The sequence below is a fragment of the Miniopterus schreibersii genome, assembly GCF_964146895.1.
Source record: "Miniopterus schreibersii genome assembly, chromosome: X".
In the NCBI taxonomy this organism is placed as follows: Eukaryota; Metazoa; Chordata; class Mammalia; order Chiroptera; family Miniopteridae; genus Miniopterus; species Miniopterus schreibersii.
The window spans coordinates 104773139-104799827 of record NC_138104.1 but is presented as its reverse complement, the minus strand read 5'-3'; the positions used below and the strand labels follow the sequence as shown (position 1 = coordinate 104799827).

General features: G+C 49.2%; 2 protein-coding genes across 4 annotated transcripts in view; one reads left to right on the top strand and one right to left on the bottom strand.

The window, feature by feature from the left end:
• LOC308551469 (pseudouridine-5'-phosphatase-like) overlaps positions 1-16355 on the bottom strand; it is a 36975-nt gene extending 20620 nt beyond the window's left edge. The window contains exon 1 of the mRNA XM_081126010.1: positions 16204-16355. Within this exon, the coding sequence (XP_080982136.1) occupies positions 16204-16273 (70 nt within the window). The 5' untranslated portion in view covers positions 16274-16355. The remainder of the gene's footprint in view (positions 1-16203) is intronic.
• LOC308551468 (steryl-sulfatase-like) overlaps positions 15753-26689 on the top strand; it is an 82786-nt gene continuing 71849 nt past the window's right edge. For 2 of the 3 annotated variants that reach the window (XM_081126009.1, XM_081126006.1), the window contains exon 1: positions 24271-24526. The gene's annotated coding sequence lies outside the window, so the exon portion shown is untranslated. Of the gene's footprint in view, positions 15850-24270; positions 24527-26689 lie in introns of those variants that run through there. The other variant, XM_081126007.1, reaches the window with a different exon arrangement.

Here is a 26689-nt window from a genome sequence, read left to right as displayed (position 1 = left end):
TATGGGCACCAGGAGACCTCAGGAGCTGTGGGAACCTGCATCACCTTGCGTGTGGACGTGGCACCACAGGTAATTACAGGCTACCAGTGGCCTGGCTGCACCTGAAACTACGTCTGAAGTCCACTGTGATGAAAGCTTCCTGGGACCTCGGCACTTTCCTTCTTCAAATGTCACCCCATCCTGCTGCCCAGGAAATCTGCTGGCTCCATCAAAATCATATCTTTAAGTTCTCAAACATGCACAATGTTGCCCAGGCACTGTGGCTCAGTTGGCTGAGCTACGTCCCACGCACCAAGAGGTCACAGTTCGATTCCTGGTCAGGGCACATGTTTCGTGTGCAGGCTCGATCCCCAGTGGGGGGCATGCAGGAGGCAGCCGGTCAGTGACTCACTCTCATCATTGATGTATCTCTCTCTCCCTCTCCCTTCCTCTCCCTGTAAAATCAATAAGAACATATTAAAAATATATATACTTGCAATGTTGCACAAATGACTGAGCCCTCTGAGAGTGGAGACGATCTAACACCCTCTTCGGAGGGATATTTTACACATTTGGAAAACCACCCCCAAGGACAGAGCCACTTAATCCATGGAGTTTCAAGAGTCACCCCTCCACGCCTACATTGTCCGGGGCTACAAGCAGGTTCCACACCCCTTCACTTTAATTATGGGGCAGGTGGGCTGGGAGGGATAATTTAAGAGACGAGCAGTACCCTGGCTCCGGGGGTGACAGCCTGCCCCATCCACGGACACAGTGCAGTGCAGCTCCTCCGACAGAAGGACCCTCAGGTAGGGGGCCGGGGCGGCAGGGTGGGGAAGGGTAGGCTGGTGGAGGTTCCATGCTGGCGACAGCACAGTGGGCCTGTTCCACTCCGAGGTTGCTGGGTGACGGGCCCTCCTGCGCCTTAGGAGGGCAGTGGAAGGGTGGAGAGGTGTGCGTCTCGATTGGTCAGTTCAAGAGAGCTACAGGACCTTTAGGTTAAGCTGTCCAAAGGCAAGTGATTCTTAAGTCCTGCAGATACTGAGACTAAAATGGGATTAAAATAGTGTTTTTACGTTCATGTGTGCAAGAGGTTCGCAGACATAATCAAGACGTAGATGGCCTGGCCGGTGTTGCTCAGTGGTTGAGCGTCGACCCATGAACCAGGAGGTCGGGGCTCGATTCCCGGTCAGGGTACATGCCTGGGTTGGGGGCTCAATCCCCAGTCGGGGGCGTGCAGGAGGCAGCTGATCCATGACTCTCTCATCATTGATGTTTCTATCTCTCTCTCCCCCACTCCCTTCCTCTCTCTGAACTCAATAAAGGAGGTGGAGGATACTGGATGGATACACAACCACACTGTTACATGCTACACACACGCACACCTGCTGCCCACTTCCGCAGCAGGTCACCTACACAACAAGAGCTTTTTCCAGCCCTCTGCTCTAGTCCCAGAATCCATGGCCCCTCCCCTCCCTGCAGCCCTCCCGTCTCAGGATCCCACATGAGGTCTCACATCAGAATCTCAGAGGGTACAGATCCTGAGGCATCTTACGGAATCGCATAGCTATCCCCCCTTTGGAATCTGGGCTCCATCTGCAAGTCATTCTGCAGCAGCTTGCTGCAGGGCCAACCCCAGGCCAAGTGGCAGGAGAGTGAGAGGGCAGGACTGGGACAGGGCTCCTCCTCCCCACTGGGCGACCTGGAAACACTGGGCCGGCACCTACACAGTGATGGGGAGTCTCACCCCGCCTGCAAACACAGTCTATGCAGAAGGCACACCAGAGCGCGTGTCCACAGACTGTGCAATCCCCAGGTACCCTGCAGCCCAGGTAGCACAGGGGCAGTGAAGGAGGATAATGTCTCACTCAGGGACTCTCCCCAGGTCACAGCCACCTGACATGGCCACTACAGTCACGTGACGGTTTTCCGGACATTTCCCTTCTCAAACAACATTACTTTCGGTATCTGAATACAGTTTAGCAAACCAGAAAAAGTTCTCACGTGTAGGTGGCACTTAACCCACGAGTTATTATAAACGTTTGCTGTTGGTTTGGGGAAATATCAAGTAAGGTTTGGGAACACTTAAAATGCAGTACCCGTTGTGGTCAGTGTGGCTCAGCTGGTTGAAGCACCGTCCTGTTTACCGAAACGTCGCGGGTTCAATTCCCAGGCAAGGTACAGGGCTAGGTTGCAGGTTCGATGCCTGGTCGGGACATGTGCAGGAGGCAACCAATCGATGTTTCTCTCTCGTGGCGATCTTTCCCCTCCCCCTCCCTCTCTGTGAAATCAATAAGCACATCCTTGGGTGAGGATTTTTTTACAATGCAATACCTGTTATGCGTGAATTTTTTTTCACACACTTTCCAATGACCAATTTAAAAATGTCTTTGTCAATCTTTCTAATGATGCAAAATTACTTTAAAGTGAGATGAGAAAGAGTGAACCTAACGTATTTTATTACCTTCAAGCAACAGTTCACAAATGGGGTGTGATTTTGTCCAGGGGGACAGAAAACACAGGAAATAAGCTAGATGTGGTTTTTGTCTGTAAACCTTTGTTTCTGCTCATCTAGAAGACAACTGCAGACAGCAATAATGATAAACCGCTGTGGATGGGCACATAGTGTATGCAGATGTAATCTTCACGACAGTAAGCACACAAAGGAGGGGTGGGGATGGGATGGAGCTGCACAGGACCACGTTTTGAATACCACAACTGAGTTGGTATTAATGCAAAGGAGATTGTTTAAGATGCTCATTGTAATCCTCAGAACAGCCACCAAGAAAGTAACTAAAAATGTATACAATACAAGAAATGACAAGGGGACTAAACATGGTGCAGTGGGAAACACCTAGTTAACATATAAGAAGGCAGTGATGGAGGGAGAAAGGAACCTAAAAATAAGACATACAGGGAGCAGGTCACCAGCGCCACACAGAATCCCACCGTACAACACAGCATCCAAGGCAGAGTTCAGCCGAGAGCAACAGGCAGTGGAGCTGCAGGGGTTCCCGTGATATGTGGGTACTTTCAATAGCAGTGTAAATGTTCTTTCTTTTCTTTATGACTTTCTCTGGATTTCCTCTAGCTCACTGTGTTGTAAGAATACAGTATATATGATATGACATAAAAGAAAGTGTTCATCGGCTGGGTATGTGATGGGCGAGGCTTTTTTCCCCCGCTGCATGGGGGGGCAATGCCCCTAACCCCCAAGTTGTACAAGGGTCAATTGTAAATGATTAAACACCCCAATTAAAAGGCAAACATTAGTGAAATGGATAAAAGAAACAAAAACAAAAACTGTCCACAAGATACACGTTCGACTGAAAGGTGCAAAAAGGTTTCACGTGAAAGGATGGAAAAGGTATCCCGTGCAGTCACCAAGACGGCCAGATTGGGCACCACACAGACAGACCTGGGATACACATTCTCACTAGAAACAAAACCAAGACATCTAATAGAAACATTTTATAATGATGGAGAGGTCATTCCATCAGGAAGATGCAGCTCCTGTAAACATGTACGAACCTAACAACAGAGCCCAGAATACATAAAGCAAACACTGAGGAAACTGAAGGGAGACACAGGTGATTCAACAAGACTAGCTAGAGTTCAACACCACACTTTCAATAATGGACAGGACAATGAGACTGAAAGCTAAAAAGGAACTACAATATTTATTTTAACCACTGCACTTCTGAAATACCAAGACCCACCCCGCCGTAGCAGATTATCCATGGAACACTCCACCTGACCATAGCAAAACACACATCTCAGGTACACATGAAATGTGCTTTCAGGACGATATAATAGGCCAGAAAACAAGCGTTATAGAGGGACTGAAATCATACAAAGTATTTCCCCACTCAACGGTTCAGTGAAATTAGAAATCACTAACAGAAAAAAAAATGGAAAATTCATAAACATGTGGAAATTAAACAACACACTCCTAACCGTTCAATGGTCAAAGACATAATTTCAAAGAGAAATTAGAAGATACTTTGGGATCAATATAAACAAAAGCACATCATCCCAGGACGCATGTGATGACAGGACAGCCGGGATCAGAGGGAAGGCGGTGGCTACAGATGCCTCTATGAAGAAGAAATGGCCAGAGAGGCGAAATGCTGATGGGTCTGATGAGGGAGGGACTGTGAGCGAGGAATGCAGCCAGTGTCTAGAAGCCGGAAAGGACAAGGAAATATATTCTGCCCTAGAGCCTCCAGGAGGCACCAGCCCTTACCTGTGTCCGCCCCGAGCCAGATGTGGGATTTCTGACCTCCAGAAATACAACTTAACACATCTGCGCTGCCTTGAGCCCCAAGTTTCTGTCAACGCGTGACCTCAGCAACAGAAAAGTAACACAGTAAGAAACTTTCTCAACCATCCACTTTTGCTTTTTTCTGATTGTACGACGACTCTGAAACAGATAAAAATACCACACCAGGATAAACCTTCCTTAACTTTTCATCCACAAGTGCCTTTATGACTACCTGAAGGTCCACAGCTACAGACGGTTTATAGGAGTACCTTGGACGACCTCAATGAGCCCACACTGTAAAGGAGCACCCTGGCCTCACCCTGTTACTGTACATCACTGTTGTTCTTTCCCCATTTGGTTCTGACCCATCGTGACACTTCCGCTCAGTGAATGTCAGCAGTTTAAATTCTTCTCGAACTTGAGGAGATACGTATACATACAGTTCTATGCCTGTCCCATCTTCTACATAGCTAAGCCCTCTTAAGACTCAGATTCCCAGTGTCCCGGGCTAGGCTTTACAGATTCACTCTGAATACCCACAGTCTTATGCCCGTTGAACACATGAACACCAGCCACAAAATGCAAGAAGGTTGCAAAGACAGTCTCCCCACCACACTCAAAGTGCCCATCTTTTGCAGGATCTCCCTCCAGCGGCCTCTCCTACCGCTCCTCTATTTCTATCACTACTGTTCGAACGCTAGGGTCTCCTGCTGAGGGTCTTTTGGAAGGTACCTCCAGCAGTGAGGCTTGTAATATAGAGCAACACGAATCATGAAATCTAGGAAACACACTCAGCTCAAGTCAGTACAAGTTGCTCAGCCTCTAAACACACAAGCCATCAAGTCAGGGGCCCAGCGCTGTAGCTCCTGTGGGTGTTTTCCTTTACTGACTTCTGTGTGGGTGGGGTAGAGGGGTGCTAGAATCTCAGCTGTACACAGAGCAGGACTAAGATGAGAGACCCAGGCGTGGGCAGGGCTGGTTCCTCCCGAGGCCTCTCTCCGTGGCGTGTAGAGACCGTCTCCTCCTGTGTCCTCACAGGGCTGGCCCTTGGTGTCTGTGCCCTCATCTCCTTGTCCTATAAGGACCCCAGTCCTATCGGACCAGGCCCATCCTAGGGACCCCATCCTACCTAAATCACCTCTTTAAACACCCATCTCCAAATACAGCCCCATTCTGAGGTCCTGCCAGTCAGGACTTCAGCATATGAACTTTGGGGAGATGCGAGTCTGTTAAAAACATTGGGTTATAGGTCTTCATTGACTCAGTATTTCTTTCCCTAAAAGCAAGACCAACCAATGACAACTACCCTTGTATGTGTCCCTTTTAGGGGGAGGAACCAAGACAATCACCCAGAAGTAGGAATCAAGGTCCTTTTTTAGGGAATATGTGTTTATCTATATAAATTTGTTTGCGTATCTCAGCTTTTATTTAATTCTACCCAAGGTTTCTACAAACAACTGAAAGGCAGTAAGGTGTGGGTCCCTCCTCCCACGCCGAGCATCCCTCTGGAACTAAAAAGTAGTGAGTGGGAGCATTTCTGAGTCAAGGATGCAAGCTTGGTAAACACAGGTAAAGCTCAATTTACCAAGCCCCCCATCTGCAGGGGCTGAGCGATGAGGGGTCAATAATGCCCCCTCCTGTTCTCAAAGAGCACCTGAGTTTCAATCCAGAGCTCCGAGGAGCTGGGGAGACACCTGGGGGGAGATGCCTTCTCTGTCAACAGGTGGACCTCACACAGATTCAAGGCCTTGTCAGGTGTTACTGTGAGGAAAGTACAGGAAGGATGCCCAGCACTCAATCAGATATCACTGCAAGAGCCCTCCCTGGGACCTGGGTGAACCTGGAAGCACAATGAGAAAATGCAGAATTCTTGTCAGGGTCAGAGATGACTGGACCGGGGTGGAAAATCATGTACATAGGTTAAGAAATGCAAAATCTAATGGGCTGGGTGGGAGGGGAAAGGCGTTCCCTAATGGACAGGCACCCTCTCAACTCCCAAACATTCAGAGAGACCATTATGAGAGTAGGATGACCACTGCATATGTGTTTGCGTGTTACTTATGATTTTATTACTTGTACTCTCTAATTGAATTTGGCCTACGGGGGCATCAGTGCTGTAAATAAACTTTTAAACGCACACTGGAATGGCTCATTTCAGTGGCAATTTACCACGACACTGTGGGAACTCTACTGGAACAGTCACGGGAACTTGATGTCCATCCTTTCTACAAATGTCATTTATTAAGCTTAATGTGACCACTGCCTGTTCAAAAAGGTGGCGTTTGTTAGTTCAGTCACAGGAAAGACTGAACAGGGGACAAACCAGAGGCACTTTATGACCGTGGCTTAAGGAGCATAAAGGTGTTTAAGTTGGTAAACATTTGTGAGCAGTAAACACTGTTATGACCTCTTAATAGGCGGTTAAAATCTATGAGATTCGTAAACAGAATCAGAAGAAATTAGGTGTTTAAGGAATAAGTACGTCTCTGAATCTCCAATGCTAATAGCTGATAAGGTTTTAAACCAGAGAGTGCAGCAGCCAACACAGACCAGGTTGTCTCAACAGGAATACTGCGCATGTGTGATGAGCCCTGCCCTGTGTGTCAGCCAGGACAGAAGGCCTCAGGTGAACTATGTTCCTGGAACTTCAAGTCGGAACCTAGAATAAAGTTCATTGTTATCAATAGGAGGGCAGGGCTGTTTGGAAACAGGAAAGCGTGCCAAGTACCAGAAGGGTTTTATGAACAGGGGTCTGGGTATCTCACTTCTATTTATAACATTTCTATCTGGGGAAATGTGTTCCAATTACTGGAGCCCCAGACACCTAAATTATTTCAGGTCCTTCATTTACAGGCTAGGGTTGGTACAAATGAATGATGCTGTAAACCAAATTCCCAGGAAAGAGCAGGGCCGGAGGGGATCATCCCACGGATAACCAGGAATAAGTCTACAGCAGATTACACGTTCCCAGCCCAGGTCCCCGCCATCTCTCCTCGGTACCCGGCAACTGTCTATTAGGTGTGATTGCATCTAGATGCAGGTGGACTCTGGGCTCCTGCAGGGGAAATGACGCGCTGAGCACAGCCTCACCTGGGAACGCAGGACAGAGTCCTTGGCCTTTGGCAGTTCTGGCAGCCACTGCTTGGAGCATAATTAGAGGGAGCAGGTCCATGGAGAGAGGTGCCAGGATGTAATTAGTCATACCCACCATTTCATTAACAACAGTTAACGACACCGAGATCACAGGGCTCCGGCAAAGTACACCCTCCTTGCCCTCCAGCTTCCATGCTCACAGTGGCTGCACGGACAGAAAACCAAGCGTGGAAAACGGAAGCTGTCTGTATAGTGGGTCATTGTCCCCCGCCGTGTCCTACAACATAGGGTGTCCCCCAAAATGTATACACACCTTTGTACCATTATAAAGATGTTTATTAAAATACATTTCATTCTCAAATTGAGCGATCAGCTGCTAAAGTATGTCTACATTTTCGGGGACAGCCTGTATTTACCCATCCATTCAGGCATCCACCAACAAGCACACTAGGTCTGTGCACAGTCCCCAGAACCGACGACAGTTGCAACAGCCTCCTTGCCAGTCCCCCAGTGTCTAGCTTTAGTCACCCACAGGATCAGAAACATGGTTCCACAGCATCTCAGCATCTTTCTCCTCCTCAAAGCAACTCCTACAGCTCTGCCCAGAGCCCAGCATGAATCCTCTCCTGGGAAGCACACTGGACCTCCAGCCTCCTTCTAGGATCCCCAGGAAACTAGGTCAGCTCAGTAGATAAACAACAATGCAGTAGGACAGAAACTGTGTGCCTCCCCCAACGCACCCCCCACTGCAACCTGACGACAGGCCCCAGCACCGTGACTGAAGGCCCCAGCACCCGACTGCAGGCCCCAGCACCCTGACTGCAGCCAGCAGCACAAGGATGGGATTGCACCCACCCCCTGCACCTGTCTCGGTACCGGCGCTTGTCAGCATGCTATAAAAGCTTCCTTCCATTCATGAATTCATTATTTCATTCCCATACCCTGAACGTCTCTCTCCCCACCCTCGGGAGCCCTCACAGATCCCTTCCATCATGTTTTTCTTAATTCCTTTTGAATGGTAAGCTCCATCCCCAAACAAACTCTCAACAGCAGAGGGTGCCACCCATCAGGATGGGCTCACCCACAGGCTCACAGCTTGCAGCCACTTCAAGGGCCTGCGGCAGCGGCTACCTGCATTGCTCAGGTGAGCCAGTGGGTGCCTTCGGCTGTGGGGATGAGGCTGTGGTCAGCCCTGTGAGTTGGCACAACTGGATTAACAGGAGCTGCTGATATGGCAGGAGTGGGGAACAAGTTCAGCGGGCTGCACGGGCTGGTCCAGAGATGACTCACATGTCTGCCTATGACCACATCCCAGCATGAAAACCAGCACCTGGGACAGAGCATCACACACACCACAGGCACAGCGGAGGGTCATCTTATCTGTGTAAGGCTCTTTCCCTTGGAAAGTCTCAGGGAGCAGGTCAAATTCCCCTGAGAAAGGAAATTGGGGACATTCTGGTGGGACATTCCTGGTGAGGTCAAGCCTCTCATCAAAGCCTCCTTCATCCAAATACACCTGGCCTAGAATCTGCAGTTTCACCCAGGTGAGCACCCAAGTCCAACAACCACCACTGGTCTGTCTAGCACCATGTGGAGGACACCTGACTATGGAACTGCACGGGGGCACCTGACTCTGGCCGTGAGGAGAGGCAGGAGGTGGTAACTGTCAGTCACTGCCTCTAGAGTTAAGTCACCTGACCTCATGGAGCCTTCATTCCCTCATCTGTAAAATGGGCAATGATGGCCTCGTGTAGTCAGCTAGCTGAGTCACATGAGGTGATGCCTGCAAAGTGCTCACAAGAGTGTGGGACACACGGGAAAGGCTCTCGATAAATGTTAATTGTTGTTAGATGAGGAAAAAGACTGAGCCTAAAGAAAGGCAGCAGCAGCTAGAATGACACAAAAATGGCTCTGAAATATTTGGAAATGAGTGAAAACTTAAAATGCTGGGGAGGGGAGAAGGGGAGGCATGGAAGACTCATGGTGCTGCCTCTGGGTCTGTCTGGTAGGAATGCGCAGTGGTTACCGGAAAGTGTCCATGGAGCTCAGAGAGAGGTAAAGGGGGCTGACAGAGGTCAAAGAGTCTTTAAAACAAGAGCACTGGCTGAAGCCATGAGTTCACAGGAGATCTCCATCTCTGAGAGGAAGGGGTCCAAGGCAAAGTCCCAGGGCCAGAAACAGAAGTGAAGAGGAAGAAGAGAGCATTGGGGAGACAGAGGAGAAAGGTCAGTGAGGCCAATGAGACAGATTCCCCGGGACAGAGTGGGGAAGGACCAATGAGACAGACTCCCAAGGACAGAGTGGGAAAGGACCAATGACACAGAGAGTTCCAGAAGTATAAGAAAAGAGTGTCCACGGGGTCTGATAATGGGGAAGGCATTGTTCCCTTGGTCTGCACAATCTCGCAGGGCTGTAGGGCAGAGGCAGCTTGCGGGAGGGTAGGCACGGCGATCAGGGGGCAGAAGCAGAGAATGTCTCCTGCCTCTTCAGGAAGCATGGCTCAGGGTGGAGACAGAGAGGCTGTTGGGGGACCAGAAGGTTGAAGCAGAGTTTCTGTTTTTGTTTAAGTGATAGTTTAGCACACTTTATCTTGAGGTATATAAGCATTAAGGGAAGGGAAAAAACAAAGGAGCAGCAGTAGCCAACATTCAGAGGGAAAGAAGCAGGGACTTCCTGCCTGGAGGAAGGAGGGACCAGGATTCCAGGAGGACCCTCTCATTCTGATGGCAAAGAGGAAATGATGCAGGGGATTCCTCTGAACTTATCCCAGACGAGGACACTGATGAAGAGGCTAGTCATCAAGCCCAGCCACCAAGTCTTGGCCCAGGTCTACTCTCAGACCCATCAGTGGAAAGAATACATTGTAACCATCAAGACAGGTGCACTGCTGACTGCTCAGTACTGCAGATACAATTAGATAACTGTTACCTTCTTCAGGCGACTTCACAGAAGCTCCATCCTCTCCCTAAGTGGGGTATTATTTTACTTGATCTAATAATAAACACTAATGGAATAAAGAAGGGCTGCCTAATATATTCAGGTGATTAAATCTCTCCTGCAAAATCATGTTAAACAGCGAGGTGAGGACCTGGGGTCAGGCGTGAGTGTGGTCTTCCATCTGATCATTCTGCCAAAGCCAAGGGGAAAAAAAGGTTCTGAAGCAGGAATGTGTATGCGCCACAATTATTATGTTTTCAAGAAATATCTCCTTGCACGCCCTGAAGGCAATTTTAACCACAGATATCTGCACCATAAAACCAAGGCCAGCCCCTCCCACTGTAACAGAATTTAGAGAAGGCTTTTAATAAGGCAAATGCTGTCATTATTAGTCACTAGCATTCACATACACCTGACAGTAGAAACTTTGTTTTCAAATGTCATGCATTCTAGTCTAACACAGTGCTGCCTTCCAGCTACAGGCTGCATATCAACCGCTTTTCAAACATCTCATCCTAAGACCTGACAGGCCACCTGGGCATCTATGAATGACGGGTACTGGGAACGTTCCGTGGGGAGGGGGGTTATTTCCCTTGCTCTTTCATGCATTAAATCCACACCTGACCCTGAAAAATGACAGAGCACAGCTGATACTGAAATTAAAGAAAATATCCAATAAATAGCCAATAGTGAGAACGATAAAAGACAAAAGCGAATCCCCAAACACAGAAGTGGGGAGCAAAGAGATAAAGGGGTTGAGGAGAAAGCCCGATGACTGCTCCCCATGGTTGTGCCCTGTGTGTGTAGTTCAGACTCCAGTAACCAAACTGAGGTGAGGGAGCCAGGGGACAGCAAGGGAAAGCCATGTGCCCTGCCCTGACGGGATTCTGCTGAGTGTTTGAGTTACACTCCCAGCTAGACAAAACTCCTGTTTATCTGCAAAATGTTGCAATTTAGATGTCGCTCCCATCTCAGGTATTTTAGAATGGGAGCAGCTGCGGACAAGGAACCACTGACTGACTACAAGAGACGTAAGGCTAAATGGCTCGGGTTGACCAGAAAGCTGAACCAAAGGGCGCTGAATTTGCCCACTTTAGTCTATGATTGGACAGCTTTCTCATCACAGATGAATTTTCTCTGACATACAGCATGGGCTATTCTGACATTTCCCAACCCCCACCGGCATTTTACTCCAGATCTTGTTGGACCCTGAATATGAACACAGGTGTTCTCTGCCTCTATATTCTACCCAGCAATTTCTCATCGAGTGAACTCAAGTGAGAAGGCCACAGTCAGCACCCCCTTCAATGTGGGCTCTGCTCCGTCCAGAGACCTCACACCGACCGGCAACCTGCCGCCCATTCCTTTACAAAGGTGGGAGGTACCGAATTTCACCTAGCAGGGGGAGATAAAGCCCAAGTGTGAGACGTGGTAAATTACAAACAACACGGAAGCTAATTCCCCTCACAGATCTACCTTATTCCCTGCTGATTTTTTAATGAATTTGAAAATAAGCTTATTTTTCTTGACTGATTTTTTTAAAGATTCTAAGTAATTATTGTATGAGACACCTGGAAAACACTTTACATATTTTTTTAAATGTTTATTTATTTATTTTTATTTTTTAGAGAGATCGAAACATCAATGATGAGAGTCATTGATCGGCTGCCTCCTGCATGCCCCCTACCGGGGATCAAGCCCTGAAACCTGGGCATGTGCCCTAACCAGGAATCAAACCAGTGACCTCTTGGTCCATGGGTCAACGCTCAACCACTGACACTTTCACATTCTACCACATTTCACATATACCAAAATCCCTAATTCTGAATATTCTTAATATCCACCCTCTGCCTGGCCCCATTATCAACAGCAGACATCATGGGTTGCTTGCTAAAGCTTTGGGCCTACCCTGCCCAATAAGGTAGCCACTGACCCAATGTGCCTACTGACCACCTGAAGTGTCGCTACTTGGAGCTGAGATGTGCTATGAGTGTAAAATGCACAGACGTCTAAGACTAGCCATCAAAAATGATGTAAAGTGCCCTGACCAGTGTGGCTCTGTGGTTAGAACGTTGGCCCGAGCTCCAAAGGGTGGAAGGTTCGGTTCCCAGGCAAGGGTACATAGCTGGGTTGTGGGTTTGTCCCTGCCCTCGGTGGGGGCGAGTGTGGGAGGCAACCAGTCTTTAAGGGAGGCAAGCTGTCTATGTGTTTCTCTCACATGATGTTTCTCCCTCCCTCTCTCCCTTCCACTCTCCCTGAAAAGCAAAGGAAAAAATGTCCTCGGGTGACGATTAGCAACAATGAAAACTATGTAAAATACCTCAATGGCTTTTTATACCAATTATGTGTTGAATGACAGCCTTTTGGATAACAGGATAGAAAAAAAAATGTACCATTCAAGTTTCACCTGTGTGCTTTTGCTTTTTTTAATGTTGCCAGTAGAAAATTTAACCTGGCGTTGGTTGTATTAATGCTGCTCTTGATCTCAAACTTCCTTGTCTTTTTGTTGTTGTTGTTAATCCTCCCCTGAGGATATTTTTTCCATGGATTTTTAAAGAGAGTGGAAGGGCCTGGCCGGGCGTGGCTCAGCTGTTGAGCGTCGACCTAGGATCCAGGCGATCGGGGTTCGATTCCCGGTCTGGGCACATGCCCGGGTTGCGGGCTCGATCAATGACTCTCTCATCATTGATGTTTCTATCTCTCTCTCTCCCTCTCCTTTCCTCTCTCTGAAATCAATAAAGATATACTAAAAAAATAAAAAAAATAAAAAATAAAGAGAATGGAAGGGAAAGAGGAAGGGGGGGAGAGGGAGGGAAAGAAGGAGAGAGAGAGAGAGAGAGAGAAACATCGATTGGTTGCCTCCTGCATCCACCCAGACTGGGGCCCAGGATGGAACCTGCAACCCAGGTACGTGCCCTTGACCAGGAATCAAATCTACGATCCTTCCATGCTCGGGCTGATGCTCTAACCACTGATCCCACCAGCCAGGGTGAAACAGCCTTGTCTTTTAAAGAGAAGGGCCCACCCCTGTGCTAATTTCAGTTATTTTCAAACTAGATAATCTTCCTTACCCAGCAGCTGAGACACTGTTAAATACTTGTCATCTTTTTAATTCTTTCAAAATCTTGTTCTGGTTCCTAAATGACCTCAGTCCTCCTTCTCTCTTTCCCTAAATGGCATGAAAACCAAAATGATTACCTGCATCAAAGCCCATTGTGACCTTATGTCAACAAAAACTGAATCCCAGATTGCCTTTTCTGTTTGAAGGGACAACAGCATCAAACATTTCAAAATATACCCAGAAAGCGTCTTGGTGTCCCCATAAAAGTTTCTGCAAAAATCTCTATTTACTTCCTCATTCCCCTTTGATTAAACGGGCTCCTCCTGGAAGAATTCCCCCTGAAACTGCATTCAGTTTCACTTCCTTGAAAATCAAGTATGGGGGCTACACAGTAACAAAGAGAACTTCCTGGGGAAATGCATTCAAAATCCCCAAAAGCAGACCTACTACAGGAGAACTCATTATAAACTGATGATACATTGTTTGGCCAACAACGGATACACTTAAAGTGAGGTGCTTAAGAATCAGAGCAGGCATAATTGGGTAGATTAAATGAGATAAACGAGCGCGTTTTGAAACGGAGGGTTTTATACAAGACATTTTGAAAAAAGAGAGCGAATAAACAATGGTGAATTTCTGAGAAATCTGTGCAAGGCCTGAGCCAGGGAAGGAAAGCAGAAAAAGGGGCAGAAATGGGTGGTGGTGGTGGGGCGGGGGGAGCTAAGTCTTATATTCCCAAATGCCACTAATTCTTGGTTTTCAGAGGATTGGGTCACAGTGCCAGGTGCTATGCCATTAAACTTGCCTGAACTAGCAAAGAGGAGACCCTGGCTGATACCTATCTGCAGGTACGTGACATAAGTCACATTTTATCGCTTCAGGGACCAGCTACGGAATCTAGAGTCTGGAGTAAGCATCCAGCTCATTTAGAAGTTTAATAAATTTAATTTTAATGAGACATCTCGGTGTGCATTAAAAATTCATGAGACGCCCACAACAGGTTCTCTGGGCCTTTCATTAGAGGCTAAGGAATTTGACAATGTAACTGCTTGACCATCTGAGCAGGAAAATTCATGTCTACAAACTAAAGTCATGAACCCCAGAAGCTTTGTGAAACTGAGTCGTGTAGGAATTAGTGGCTGCCTACCCTGTTCTCTCCAGCAACTGACCTTTATGGGGACTCTTTTTTCCCCCTAGGGAATTTGTCCGTTTATCTCTCTGGGTCCATAGATAAAGAGGCTCAATCCCCAAGCATGGTAGGCATGTGCAGGAGACAACCAATCTATGTGTCTCTGTCGCATTAATGTTCTTCCACCCCTTCCACTCTCTCTAAAAAGCAATGGAAAAAATACCCTCTGGTGAGGATTAGAAAGAAAAGGAAGGAAGGAAGGAAGGAAGGAAGGAAGGAAGGAAGGAAGGAAGGAAGGAAGGAAGGAAGGAAGGAAGGGGGGAGGGAGGGAGGGAGGGAGGGAGGGAGGGGCTCGTTTATTTGTGTGCCTTTTAAGAAATCAGTCTCCCTACTACTGAACCACCTGGCAAAGTGATCCGCAGGGGACAAGGTCACACTCACCCAGCTGAGGTGAGAACATCAGTTATATTTAGAACCAGATCGATCTGGAGTCATTTCTCAGCTCTGCTCTTTATGGGCTGTGTGACCTCGGGCAAGTAACTTTCCCTCTCTGAGTTGCAGTGTTTTTTGTCTTAATTTGTCAATGTAAATACAGGGTGTCCTCCTAAAAATGTATACACACTTTCAAAGCTGATTGCTCAACTGATGTCTCTTTTCAGATTTAAGCCCCTGCAACTAATAATGCGTTGAAAGCATGTATCCAGTTTTTGGAGACACGCTGTATTTCCTCCAGCCTTGCAGGATTTTATGAGGTGACATTATAACGTTTGCACCCACCTCCCCATCCCCCAGCAGGTCAGTTATCTACATAACATATGTGGGCATGTTTTTAGTCCTGTGAAGCCTTCTGCGGGCTGTGGGGTCAGGCTTTGGGTCGCAGCCAAGGAATGAAAAATTCTTTGCTTTCTGCTTGAACTCGGCCTGGCTGGTGAAGTCAGGGCCTAACCCCAATCGACTATTGGGGCGCTGTGTCTAGGGCCCACCCAGAAGGGCAAGCCTCTCGGATGCATAACTCAGTGTGCTTCCAAACCCTGGCGTTGAAATGCAATGATCCTGCGCAGGAGGGGGGCCCAGGACCCGGGTCCACAGCGCCCCGCAGCTCCCAGGTGGCGCCCGGGCTGCGGGACCCTCGGAGCAGCCTGGCCGCTGGGCTGGCCGCTCGCTGCCCCCGCGCCCCGCAGACAGCCCGGTGGGGCTGGGTGGCGCGCGGCGCCGTGGGGCGGTCCCGCGCACTGCGGGAGGATTCGCAGCGGCCCGGCCTCCGCCCCCGGGAGGACAGCACCCCCGCCCCCCAGCAAGGGCGCTCCAATGCCTCGGACGGCCAGCGGTCCCCACACCCGCGGGTGCAGGGGGAGGACCGCTGCTCGGCGAGATGCTACAGGCCAGGTGCGTGTCCCGGGCGCCCGCCGCCGCAGCCCCGGGGGGGCACCCTGGGGTCCCGCGGGCCCCGAGCGGAGGGGACGCTGAAGCCGGGCGGCGCGCGCACGCCTGTCGCGAATCTCCCGCGCACCCGCCCGCCAGGGGGTCCCCCGAGCGCCGCGCCCTCCTGCGCCGTGACCCACGCGCGGCGCGGCCACCGGAAGCGGGGCCACCGACGGCGGCGGCTCTGCCCCCCCCCCGCGCGCGCCCGCCTCACCCGCGCGCCCGCCCGCCCTGGGGTCCCGGGCATGGCCCCGCCGCGGCCCCCGGCCCGCGCCCTCCCCGGACGGCCCTCGCGGGATGCGGCCGCAGGCTACCCACCCAGGAGGAGGCCGTCCATGTCAAAGAGTAGGTGGGTGACGGGCCGCGGTGAGGGCGCGGGCGCCGCCATTGTGCCGCCGTCTCCGCCGGGTGGGGGCGGGGAGGAGGCGCGCGCACCCGCCGGCCGGCGCCTCTGGCCCGCGCACGCGCGCTCGGGGCCTCGCCGCGCGCCCCTAGGCGCTGTGCGCATGCCCGGCCTCGGGGCCTGCCCGCGCTCGCGCCCGGAGCCGATCCCGCGCACGCGCGCTCGGAGCCTCTCCCCGCCTCCCCCCTGTCCCGAGAGCGCTCAAGCCGCTCTGCGCACGCGCGGCCGCGGCCTCCTCAAAGCCCGCGCGCGACCTGAAGCGGCCCGCGCACGCGCCTCTCGGGCCCGTCCGGATACGCGCCCTGGGCCGCGCACGCGCACGCGCGCTCCGGGCATCGCGGGCATGTCCCGCGCACGCGCGCCTTGGCTGTTTCTCGCGTTGGAAACGGCGGCGGCGCCGGCCTGCAGCAGGAGCCTTTGGGACACGCTGGCCCGCAGCCGCCTCCGCTCCCTCCAGCCCCGTGCACGGGCCGGGATGCTCCGTCCAGGGGCCGCGCGGAGCCGGTCTCCCAGTCTCGGGGCGAATGCACGGCGTGAATTTGCAAAGGGCGTGACGATGGGAAAGCCTGGAGGGACCGGGCACGGGTTGGTGGGCGCGGGGTGCAGAGATGCTCGTGTTGGCGTCACTGCGAGTCCCCAGGTCAATGTGCAGGCAGGTGGCCTTAGTCACGGGAGCCTCCCGTGGGTTCCTCTTTGCCCCGGTGCATGGGCAGGGGCTCGAGGTTCTGCATCCTTGGCACCTGCATCTCAGGGGCATCTCCCTAGCATCCTGGGCTGGTGAATTGTCCCCAAGCAAACCCCCAACGCCACAATGTGATAGGAAAGGCATGGAAGAAGAATTTTTTTAAATGCCTTGGCGTCTTGGCCTTCTTCTGTCCCATCAGTCTTTGGTTGCCCCGAGTTGTCTTCGTTTTCTAACCTTTCTTTCTGTGACCTCTCGGTTCCTGGATCGGACGCTCAGCCACTGAGCCACACCAGCCAGGCTAATGACCACATTTTAAGTTGATCAGACTCTATCTGCAAATAAAGTCACATTCTGAAGTCCTGGAAGTTTGAACTCCAACATACTTCTTTTGGGGGCGGACACAATGTAACGCATTACAGCTTCATCCCACAAATGTGGGTGGAGCAGCTTTATACAGTATCCAGTGCTCACCTGCTAGAGCCTTTAGAATTCTTGTTGCCAGTCTCTCTTGTCTGGAAACAAATAGATACACAAAGCAGAGAGTTGCTTTTCTTTCCCATTGTAACGATGTTACATTTCTGTTGATTCCTTAGATAAAAGGAGTGTTTTGGAAAGGGATGAGAGCTCCAGTGCCAGGACTGAGAATTCGAAGTTGCACAACAGCCTGGATGCTATAGTTGATATTGACGACAGGCGTAGTTGGGGCCATGCAAGGAGCTCAGGGAGTTGCCTGGATTTTGAAGCCTCCTAGAGCTGCCTGAAAAAAACTAAGCAAACACAAGACTTTGGGTGATTAAAGTGTCAGGCATGCTGGGACAGGGATCCTCAAAGAGGGTCCTCCTTGCTCTGTTTTAGCCACAGCAGGTCCGGGCATGGCTCTTGCCAGGGAATCCATTGTGTTCACTTACAGGAACCAGGGTGCTGGCAGGGAGTTCCCCTTTCTCGGGGGCTGAACTGCCAAAACCTCATGGCAATTGAGGAAGTGAAGCATGGGGGAACCTGCTGGGCTTCTGTTCCCCAAAGACGTGAAAGTGTGGTTCAAGTCATTTTTTTAAGTCACTTTCCTCACTCTTTAGAAACATCTCATGTGTAGGTGGAAGAGGCCCCTGCACTTAAAAACAAAACTGAGCCCTGGCCAGTGTGGCTCAGTGATTAGAGCTCTGGCCCATTCACTGAAGGATCTTGGGTTCGATTCCAAGTCAGGGGCACGTGCTTGGGCTGCAGGTTTGTTCCCTGGTCCCAGTGGGGGTGCATGTGGGAAACAACCAGTCCATGTATCTCTCTCACATCAATGTCTCTCTCTCTCTCTTCCCCCTCTCTCCCCTCCACACTCTCTGAAGAGCAATGACCTCATGTGAGGATTAACAAACACACACACAAAAGGCCAAACAAACAAAAAACCCTGATCAGTCTAAAGTTTCTTTGCCACAAGCTAGATTGGAAAGCAAGGACACAGTGTTCTATCTAGGTGGGTTCTCTGCAGCTAACTAGATGCCTTTTAGCTTCTCATAACTCTAACAGTCAAAGATGCATGGCCTCTGAGAAGAGATGGCATAGGTGTCCTTCCGCAAATCACAGTTTATTTTGGCAAAACTGTTTTACCCCGTAGGGCAACAGCTTACTTTTCTCGGCAACTTTAAATGCAACAGAGAAGGTGCAGTGACCTGTTGCAGAGTGGTCTCCACAGCTCACTAGCCACTGATAGGACAAATAAAAAGATGAGGGTTTCTCCCCAATGTATAAGCTAAGTGTAAATCACGGGGCCCAGTGCTGCCTCTAACATGCACCTCACACAAGCGCTGAAAGCCCTGGGCCTTGGGAAAGACTTTGCTGCCAGGCGGAGTCACACACAAGCTGCCCTGGGCTGCTTTCAGCTCCTGGAAATACTTATTCAAGCCAGGTGACGAGAGTCTGGTTTAAAGAGTGTTGAGCCATCTGTGGTTAAAATTGGCCTTTTGAGCCCTGGCCTGTGTTGCTCAGTGGTTGGAGCATCAGCCCGCACACGGAAGGGTCACGGGTTCAGTTCCTGGTCAAGGGCATGAACCTGGGTTGCAGGTCCCATCCCACCCCGGCCTGGGCATGTGTGTACGCAACCAATCAATATGTCTATCTCACATCAATATTTCTCTCTCTCTCTGCCCTTCCCTCCCTCTCTCCCTCCTTCCCTTCCGCTCTCTGTAAAAATCAATGGAAAAAATATCCTCCTTGTATGGCTTAACCAAAAAATAAAATAAAATACATTGGCATTTTGTTTCAAAACAGCTGTAGTAAAAGCCACCAGCTCTCAGATGAGCAGGACATGCTCACTACTGTATAAACCATCACCTGTTTCACTCTCTCCAGGACCTCATGAGGTGCAATGCAATTATCTTATTAAATAAATGAGGACAGGGAGGTTGAGAGAAGTGCAGTCCATCGCCTCAGGTCACGCGCCTGACACAGAGCAGAGTGGCGCAATCCTACCTGGGTCTTGCTTCCTCTCTCAGAGCCAACAAACACAACTACTGTCTATTTTTATGTTTGTCTCTGTTTTAAAACATCTTCCCTTGTGGGTAAGTAATCTAAAGCAAAACAAAACCCTGGTGGATAACAAACGTGAGAATCAAATACATTCGTGATTGTACCAAATGCGTTTTTATATACAGGGTGTCCCCCCCAAAAATGTAGACACACTTTGATGATGAAGTCAGTGTTATTAACATACAGTTCCTTTTCAACATTTAAAAGAATCTACAGAAATGAATCATTTTATTGTGGTCAAGGCCTGTTTTCAAACGGATGACCATTCTGGTCCAGGCCCTGCTGATAATGCAAAGCAATGGAATTGCCCACATCAGGAATCATTTCGTGCGGTGTTTGTGCACCCTGAACAGGTTGACAGCTGCCGGTTTTCTACCGTCAACTTTATCTTTTATGTGTCCCCATAAAAATAAAGTCTAGTGACACTTTAGGATAAATTTTCTTCGTTCAAAGCTTAGCCTGGCTTCACCCATTATTTCAAATCCGTTAAACCTGAAAAGGAGTGAACATTAAGTGAGTGATGGGCTGCTAAAGTGTGTGTACATTTTTTGGGACACCCTATGTATTCTGGAGACCGCCAGCAAGAAAACCCCCAAAAACAGTGAGAAAAAAGGAAGGTCTAAAAAGTAAGCACGAAGAAACAATATTGTAAATCACGCCCCAATGCGAGAATGGCGGGAACCAGACTGTCCGGCCACATTCGGCAAGCAGGGCGGGGAAGCCGCGTCCTCCCCACGGTGACATAAGCCAGGAAAGGGTGGTGCCGGGCCATCCCTCCTAACCCACAAGCAGTGTGTTCACAGCCACTGTACCCAGTGAAAACCCGCCGTTCTGCGGTCCCCGATGCTCTGCTTGTTTTTTATCTATAACGTGACATCTCCCAAACACGTCACCCACATTCTTTAAAACGAAAGTAAGATCTGTGGGCTTCCCATTCGGCTGGTCCCTCCCCCAAATGCTTTTTGAAATGTCAGATGAACGGGCTGGATAGGGGTCCACGGGGACTCTCAAATTCTGGGTACCCGAGTTGTGGGATCTGAGGCAGGCACTGGGACACTGATGTGTGGAAATCGTAGAGCGAATTTACACAGCAAGTTGTATAGAATGAGAATCTTACGTACCTCAAGTAGCAAACATTAAACAGGAATCAGATATGCGTGTGTCCAGTAGACATGTACACACACATATAGACTATACAGGGTGTCCCCCCAAAAATGTATACAGTTTGAATAATTATTAATTCCAATGGGTTAAATCTGGAAAGAAAGAAACACCAGCTGAGCTATCACATTAACAGAGTGTATACATTTTGGGGGGACACCCTGAATAGGTAAAATATTTGTGTGTGATTTTAAGAAACTTGAGGAAATGTCTTCAGGTAAAATTTAATAAATCTAACATACATACACACATGTGTATGGTATATATTATAAATAAGTTATGTGTGGGTGGTTTTAAGACACTTAAGAGGAAACGTCATTCTATACAATTTAAACGCATTTAATTGACATATATGCACTTCATATATTCTATGTAAGTAGATACATATGTGGCTTTAAGAAACTTAAGAGGAAAGGTTGTTACCTAATGTATACATTTATCTACAATGTATATATGTAATGTGTATATGTTTATATATAATTGCAGGGGTTGGGGAGCCCTACAATAATAGGTTAAGTGAACTGCATGAATCACACACGTACAATAAATGTATTTTGTTCTTTTGTGGGCACATTTCCATTGAACTCTGGCTGCCGTGATATTAATGTATAAAAAAATCCCATTTCTGGAGCTTATATTTCAATTCCATCTCCTAGGGCCACTTAAACTACTTCTGAAGGCATCTCACAGACCATCAATTCCCAGGACTCCCGCCTCTTAGAATCAACCAGATTGCTCCTTAAATGGAGGTAATTTACGAGGACTTTGTTTGGGGCTTAATCATAAAGCTCTCACTTCAGATCCCAGAATGCAGTATGTCAAAGAGAAGGCCATGGTTCACCCTGATGGTGCCTAAAAATTTTTAAAAATCACAAACAGCCTGGCTGGTGTGGCTCAGCAGTTGAGCATCAACCTAGGATCCAGGAGGTCAGGGTTCGATTCCTGGTCAGGGCACATGCCCGGGTTGCGGGCTCGATGCCCAGTAGCAGGTGTGCAGGAGGCAGCCGATCAATGACTCATCATTGATGTTTCTATCTCTCTCTCCCTCTCTCTCTAAAGTCAATAAAAAATAATTAAATAAAAAATAAAAATAAAAAAACTCAGACAAACAGCCCCGAAACACCTGCCCAGAATCCTGCATCTCCCTCTGTTGGTGGCCCCCACCCACCTTGGGTGTATCTCACAGAGGAAGACTCTGGGAGGGGCATTCCCATGGGATTTCACCCCTTCTGCCCAGACGCCTTCACGGTCATCAGCAGGGAGGGTCCCGGGACTAGACCTCCCAGAGGACTCGAGATGTGTTAGCTTCTCTGCCCGTCATGAAGGCAGCAGAGGGCTTGCCCCAGAAGATAGCAGAGTCCATCCTGGACGTCAGCAGAGCGACACTCTTCGCCACGTGACTTTGCAGGTAATAGGATGGGAAGATGGTTGGAGGTGAAACCTAGGGAGTCCTGGGCAGTGATTCTTGGGCTCCGGGCTCCCTCCTCGCCGTGTGGCTAAGACAAGAACCCTTCTGTCAACACCACGTCACTGCTGTCCCGGCCTCCCGATCTGCCCTGAGATGCTTGCTCCTCCGAGGCCCTAGGGACCTGATGACCCTCGGTTAGTCCTCATGCTCAGCCTTAGAAAATGAGCCTTGGCTGGCTGACCCCCGAAGGACCGCTTCCTGCCCCAGCTCTGTGGGGCTCCAGAATTTCCACCAACAGTCTCTCCGCCAAGTGTCGCTGGAGGGCTCCCGTGTGACACCTGCGTCACCATCCGATGGCATCCGCTGGGTTCCGCCCTGAAGTTTTTCCTTGTGCACCTGCTCGGATGAAGAAAACCAAGCCCCTGGTTTCCGGGACCATTAGGGGGCATCTTCGCTCTCGACTCTAAAGTTTGAGGAGGCACATCTGTGTCTGTGCCAGGCATGGCTCCCGGGGCCATCATCTCTAATCAATAGCCTTGTGCCCTGGCTGGAGCTGCTCAGTGGTTAGAGCGTCGGCCAGCACACCGAAGGGTTGCAGGTTCGATTCCCGGTCAAGGGCACATCTTACGTCCGTTGCAGGTTCCATGCTTGGCCCCAGATCAATGTCTCTCGCTCTCTCCCCCTCCCCCCTTCCCGCCCTCTCTCTAAAAAGCAATGGAAAAAAATATCCTCGGGGGAAGATTAACAATAAAATAATGATAATAATAACCTTGCCCAGGACCTGTTATGCTGTCTGGGTGCCCCAGGGAGGGCTGGTGCTCCCAGCCTAAGAGCTTTCTGAGGTCCCACAGGCAGCCCAGTGCCAGGGTCCGACTGAATTCACACCCCCTGGCTGCAGAGGCCTCCCGTCACTTGCTGAGATACATCATCGGGGGGCGGGGGGTGGATTATTTACCATAACGAGGTACGACGTCGAAAGTGTCGGCTGACATGCAAAGAAATGAAGCCCCGGAGGAACCTTGGACAGAGGCAGCCAGCGTCCTGAAGGAGGGTCAGTCTGCCCAAAACAGCTCCCAACAGTAGAAGCGGGAGAAGAGCTTGATTCCGCTTAAGCGTCATCTTTCCATCCACGCGCACGCACGGTGTCCGGGTCCCCTGAATGAAGCCCACGGAGCTTTAATATCCTGCTGGGCATTTCGCTGTGAGCTTCGGAGCAGGCTTGAGCAGAAGCAGCTGGACACGCTGCACTTTTGCCCACAAGCCGGTAGAAAACGTCTTTGCAATGCACGCGTTTCCTAGAGACCCTGGGAGAGCGCACGTCCTGTTTCAATGCGACCCCAGTCCCCTTATTCGTGTCACAGTGTTTTTTTTTTATTTTTCAGGCTCCTCTGCACTGTCCTCCAGGGTTACCACTAAGAATGCAAAATATGTCAGCAACCACGGCGTGATGTGATGTGTTAATTATCCAGGCGCCTACCTAGAGCCCGAGGCACACAAAACAATTAAAAATAAGCCATGTTTTATTTATGGATTCCTAGAAACGAAGGCGCAGAATTAGGCTTTTTTTTTTTTTTTTTTTTAACCCACATAATCAAAACAAAATGAATGACATTAGGGAAACTATTAAAGAACACACGGGAAGTTATTTCTCCTGGGGTCTGATATCCCCGCGATGTGGGAGCAGGTTCCCTGCTCACTTCATCAGCCCTGATAGATAGCTCAGTGCCTGCCCTCCACCCACGGAGCTGACGGGTGGCCTTGCTCACTGCTGAGCCCTCGGTGTTGACAAGGAATGAATTCCTCTGGGCTCTGTGTGCTGCGCACGTGGGTGGCACTCACATTGCACACACGCTCGCAGGGCTTCCCAGCATCAGGCCAGAGCATTCAAAACACAGCCCCACTCCTACCAGCCTCCCTGGCCCACGTGAGTCCCAGGTCCTGACTGATAGCAAGGCAGGTTCCCACGTGTCCGGCCTCCCCAGCATCTGATGTCCCCCCTACCCTCTCCACAAATATTTGTGCTGTTTTCCTGCCCTGCACACAGAAAATGCTCCAGGCGAACTTGCAATCTCCCCCCCCCCCCATCCGGGTTGCCAGCAGGTAAATAAAGATTGCACTGAAGTATTCAACATGAAACCACGTGTCTGCCCTGATGTGATCACTGTATTCAGGACATCCGGCTTCCCTCTGATTTATATCTGAAACACGTGGGGTGGATGGGCGACCAGGTGGAGAGACTGAGGTGCTCCAATGACTTTTTTATGATAGATTCACCAGTGACCCAGGGATGACCTTACGGGCACTGATGGTCCATATAACTGCCTGGGCTGTCCGATGATCGTTCACACCCCGGGAGGTCAGGGCTGGGGCGCTTGCTTGATTGAAAAGCTGTGTCAGGCAGTCCTTGGAGGAAGGAGTCCGATTTCCCACTGAGCAGCCCCATCTGAAAGCCTCCTGAGAACCGGTGAGTTGGGTTAATTTCTTTTTTTCTCTCTGCTGCTGGGATATTGCGATAAACGATGACAGAGGCTACTGGGAATACCGGCTTTCAGGAATCTGCTTGAAAGGTAGTCCACAGGCTTGTCTTTGTTTCTCTTTCTGGAATAAAGTGTGTGCAGAGTAAGGGTTAACTTAAAAAGATTCAAGAGCTAAGTCTTCCCTTTGGGCAATGGCTATAAAGTATCTTTCTGTGGGATGAATGAAAGTTTGTACATTTTTACCGGTAGTGTTACATTGTTTTTTTTAAAAAAAAAAATGTTTAAAATCACCTGCAACAGTTTGCTTAATTTGTTTTTATTTGTTCATTTGCCCAGAAACAAGGTCTTTAGGGACAGGAAAGTAAGAGCCAGATAGCTTTTCTTTGTTTCGGGCTTAACGTGGTAGTTTGAAGATACAAGCTTGAGGATACTGAAAAATGCAGAGACCAGACCCAGAAGAAGAAATGAGCCAGTAAAGACGGCATTTGGCTTGAGCTATAGCTTTACTCTAAAGAGAAATTGAGTTAATTAGACGTATGTATCATAATATTACACCCACTGCTTCTAAGTTGGATACAATGAATATAAATGAGATACAATTGCCATCCAATGCAGTCCATGAAAGATTGCTGTTACTCTAAGCTTGCCATGTGTTGCTTTTCTAAAACGTAACTTTGAGAAGGCATGAATAACAGTGACCCTGTTTTAAAACTTTTTTTGATATTTACTTTTTTTCATTGTGAACACACATTTCCATAATGTGCCACGAACCCCTTGAATGGGCTCCTGAAAAACAGAAACAGAACAGAATTTTCTACTTAATCGAGAGACGTGCATGTGGGCCACCATGTTTATCCTTTGACCATGGAGCTGAGCATTTCTAGACAGGCTGCGCTGGTCTTGTTTTAGATGAGCGTTTATTATTTCTGTGTTTGACACTGCGTGTGGCGGTGTAGATCATTTTTATAAAGGAGCCAGGCAAGCGCTGGCCAGTTTGGCTCAGTGGTTAGAACGTTGGCCCACGAACTGAAGGGTCTCGGGTTTGATTCTGGTCAAGGGCAGGTACCTCGGTTGCAGGTTCGATCCCCAGCCCCGGTCAGGTGCGTGTGGGAGGCAACCAATCGATGAGTCTCTCTCACATCCATGTTTCTCTCTCTCTTTCTCTCTCTCCCTTTCACCCTCTCCGAAAAGCAATGGAAAAAAAAAAAAAAAGTCCTCGGGTGAGAATTAATAAATCAATAAATAAAGGAGCCGGGCTTGACAAGAAATGAGTGTGTGGTATAGAAATCCACCAGCCTGTTCTAAAAATTGATATCAATTCCAGAAGAGAACCGTCCTGGCCCACATAAGCTGTGCAGTGCACACCATAAATAGCCACAGCAAACTACCAATTATGAGCCAACCAAATGCATGATTTTTTTTAAATGTACTTTTATTGTTGAAAGTATTGCAGATGTCCCCTTCCCCCCCCCATTGCCCCCCTCCATCCCACATCGGTGCCCTGCCCCCAGGCCTTCCCCACACTAGTGTCTGTGTCCGTGGGCTCTGCATATATGCATCTAAATTCTCTGGTTAATCGCTCCACATCCACCCCCCGCCTCTGCCTTCCCTCTGAGATCCCTCAGTCCATTCCAAGCTTCTATGTCTACTTTCTTCATCAGTTTATTTTCTTCATTAGACTCCACCTATGAGTGAGATCATGTTAAAATGAGATCAAGAGAAAAGTCAGAAACTGTCTGTGATTATTTGTAGGTAAACGCTTAACTTTATCACGAGTGAATGGTGCTGATTCACTGAGATGCCCAGTTCTCGCTGTTTTCCTCCCATCCACCTAACAGCGTTTTCCATGTCGACATCGATTGAGTTCCCCGTGCTCGCCTCCCCAGTGGGATTAGAAAGGTGATAAAGACAGTTGTCATCGAAGTTGATGTCACTAAAAACGATGAAACTATTTTACTGAGAGATGATTCTATTAAATGGTCATTGACAAAAGGCACTCTTTGTCCCGCCCAACGCGTGGTCATACCTGAGGGTTTATCCCTACGAATCGGTGTAATTAATATTTAGTGACATTAATATCTATCCACTGAGAAATTGCCCAATACTCATTTATAATGAGATTATAGCACAATGAATGGTATCCAGATCCA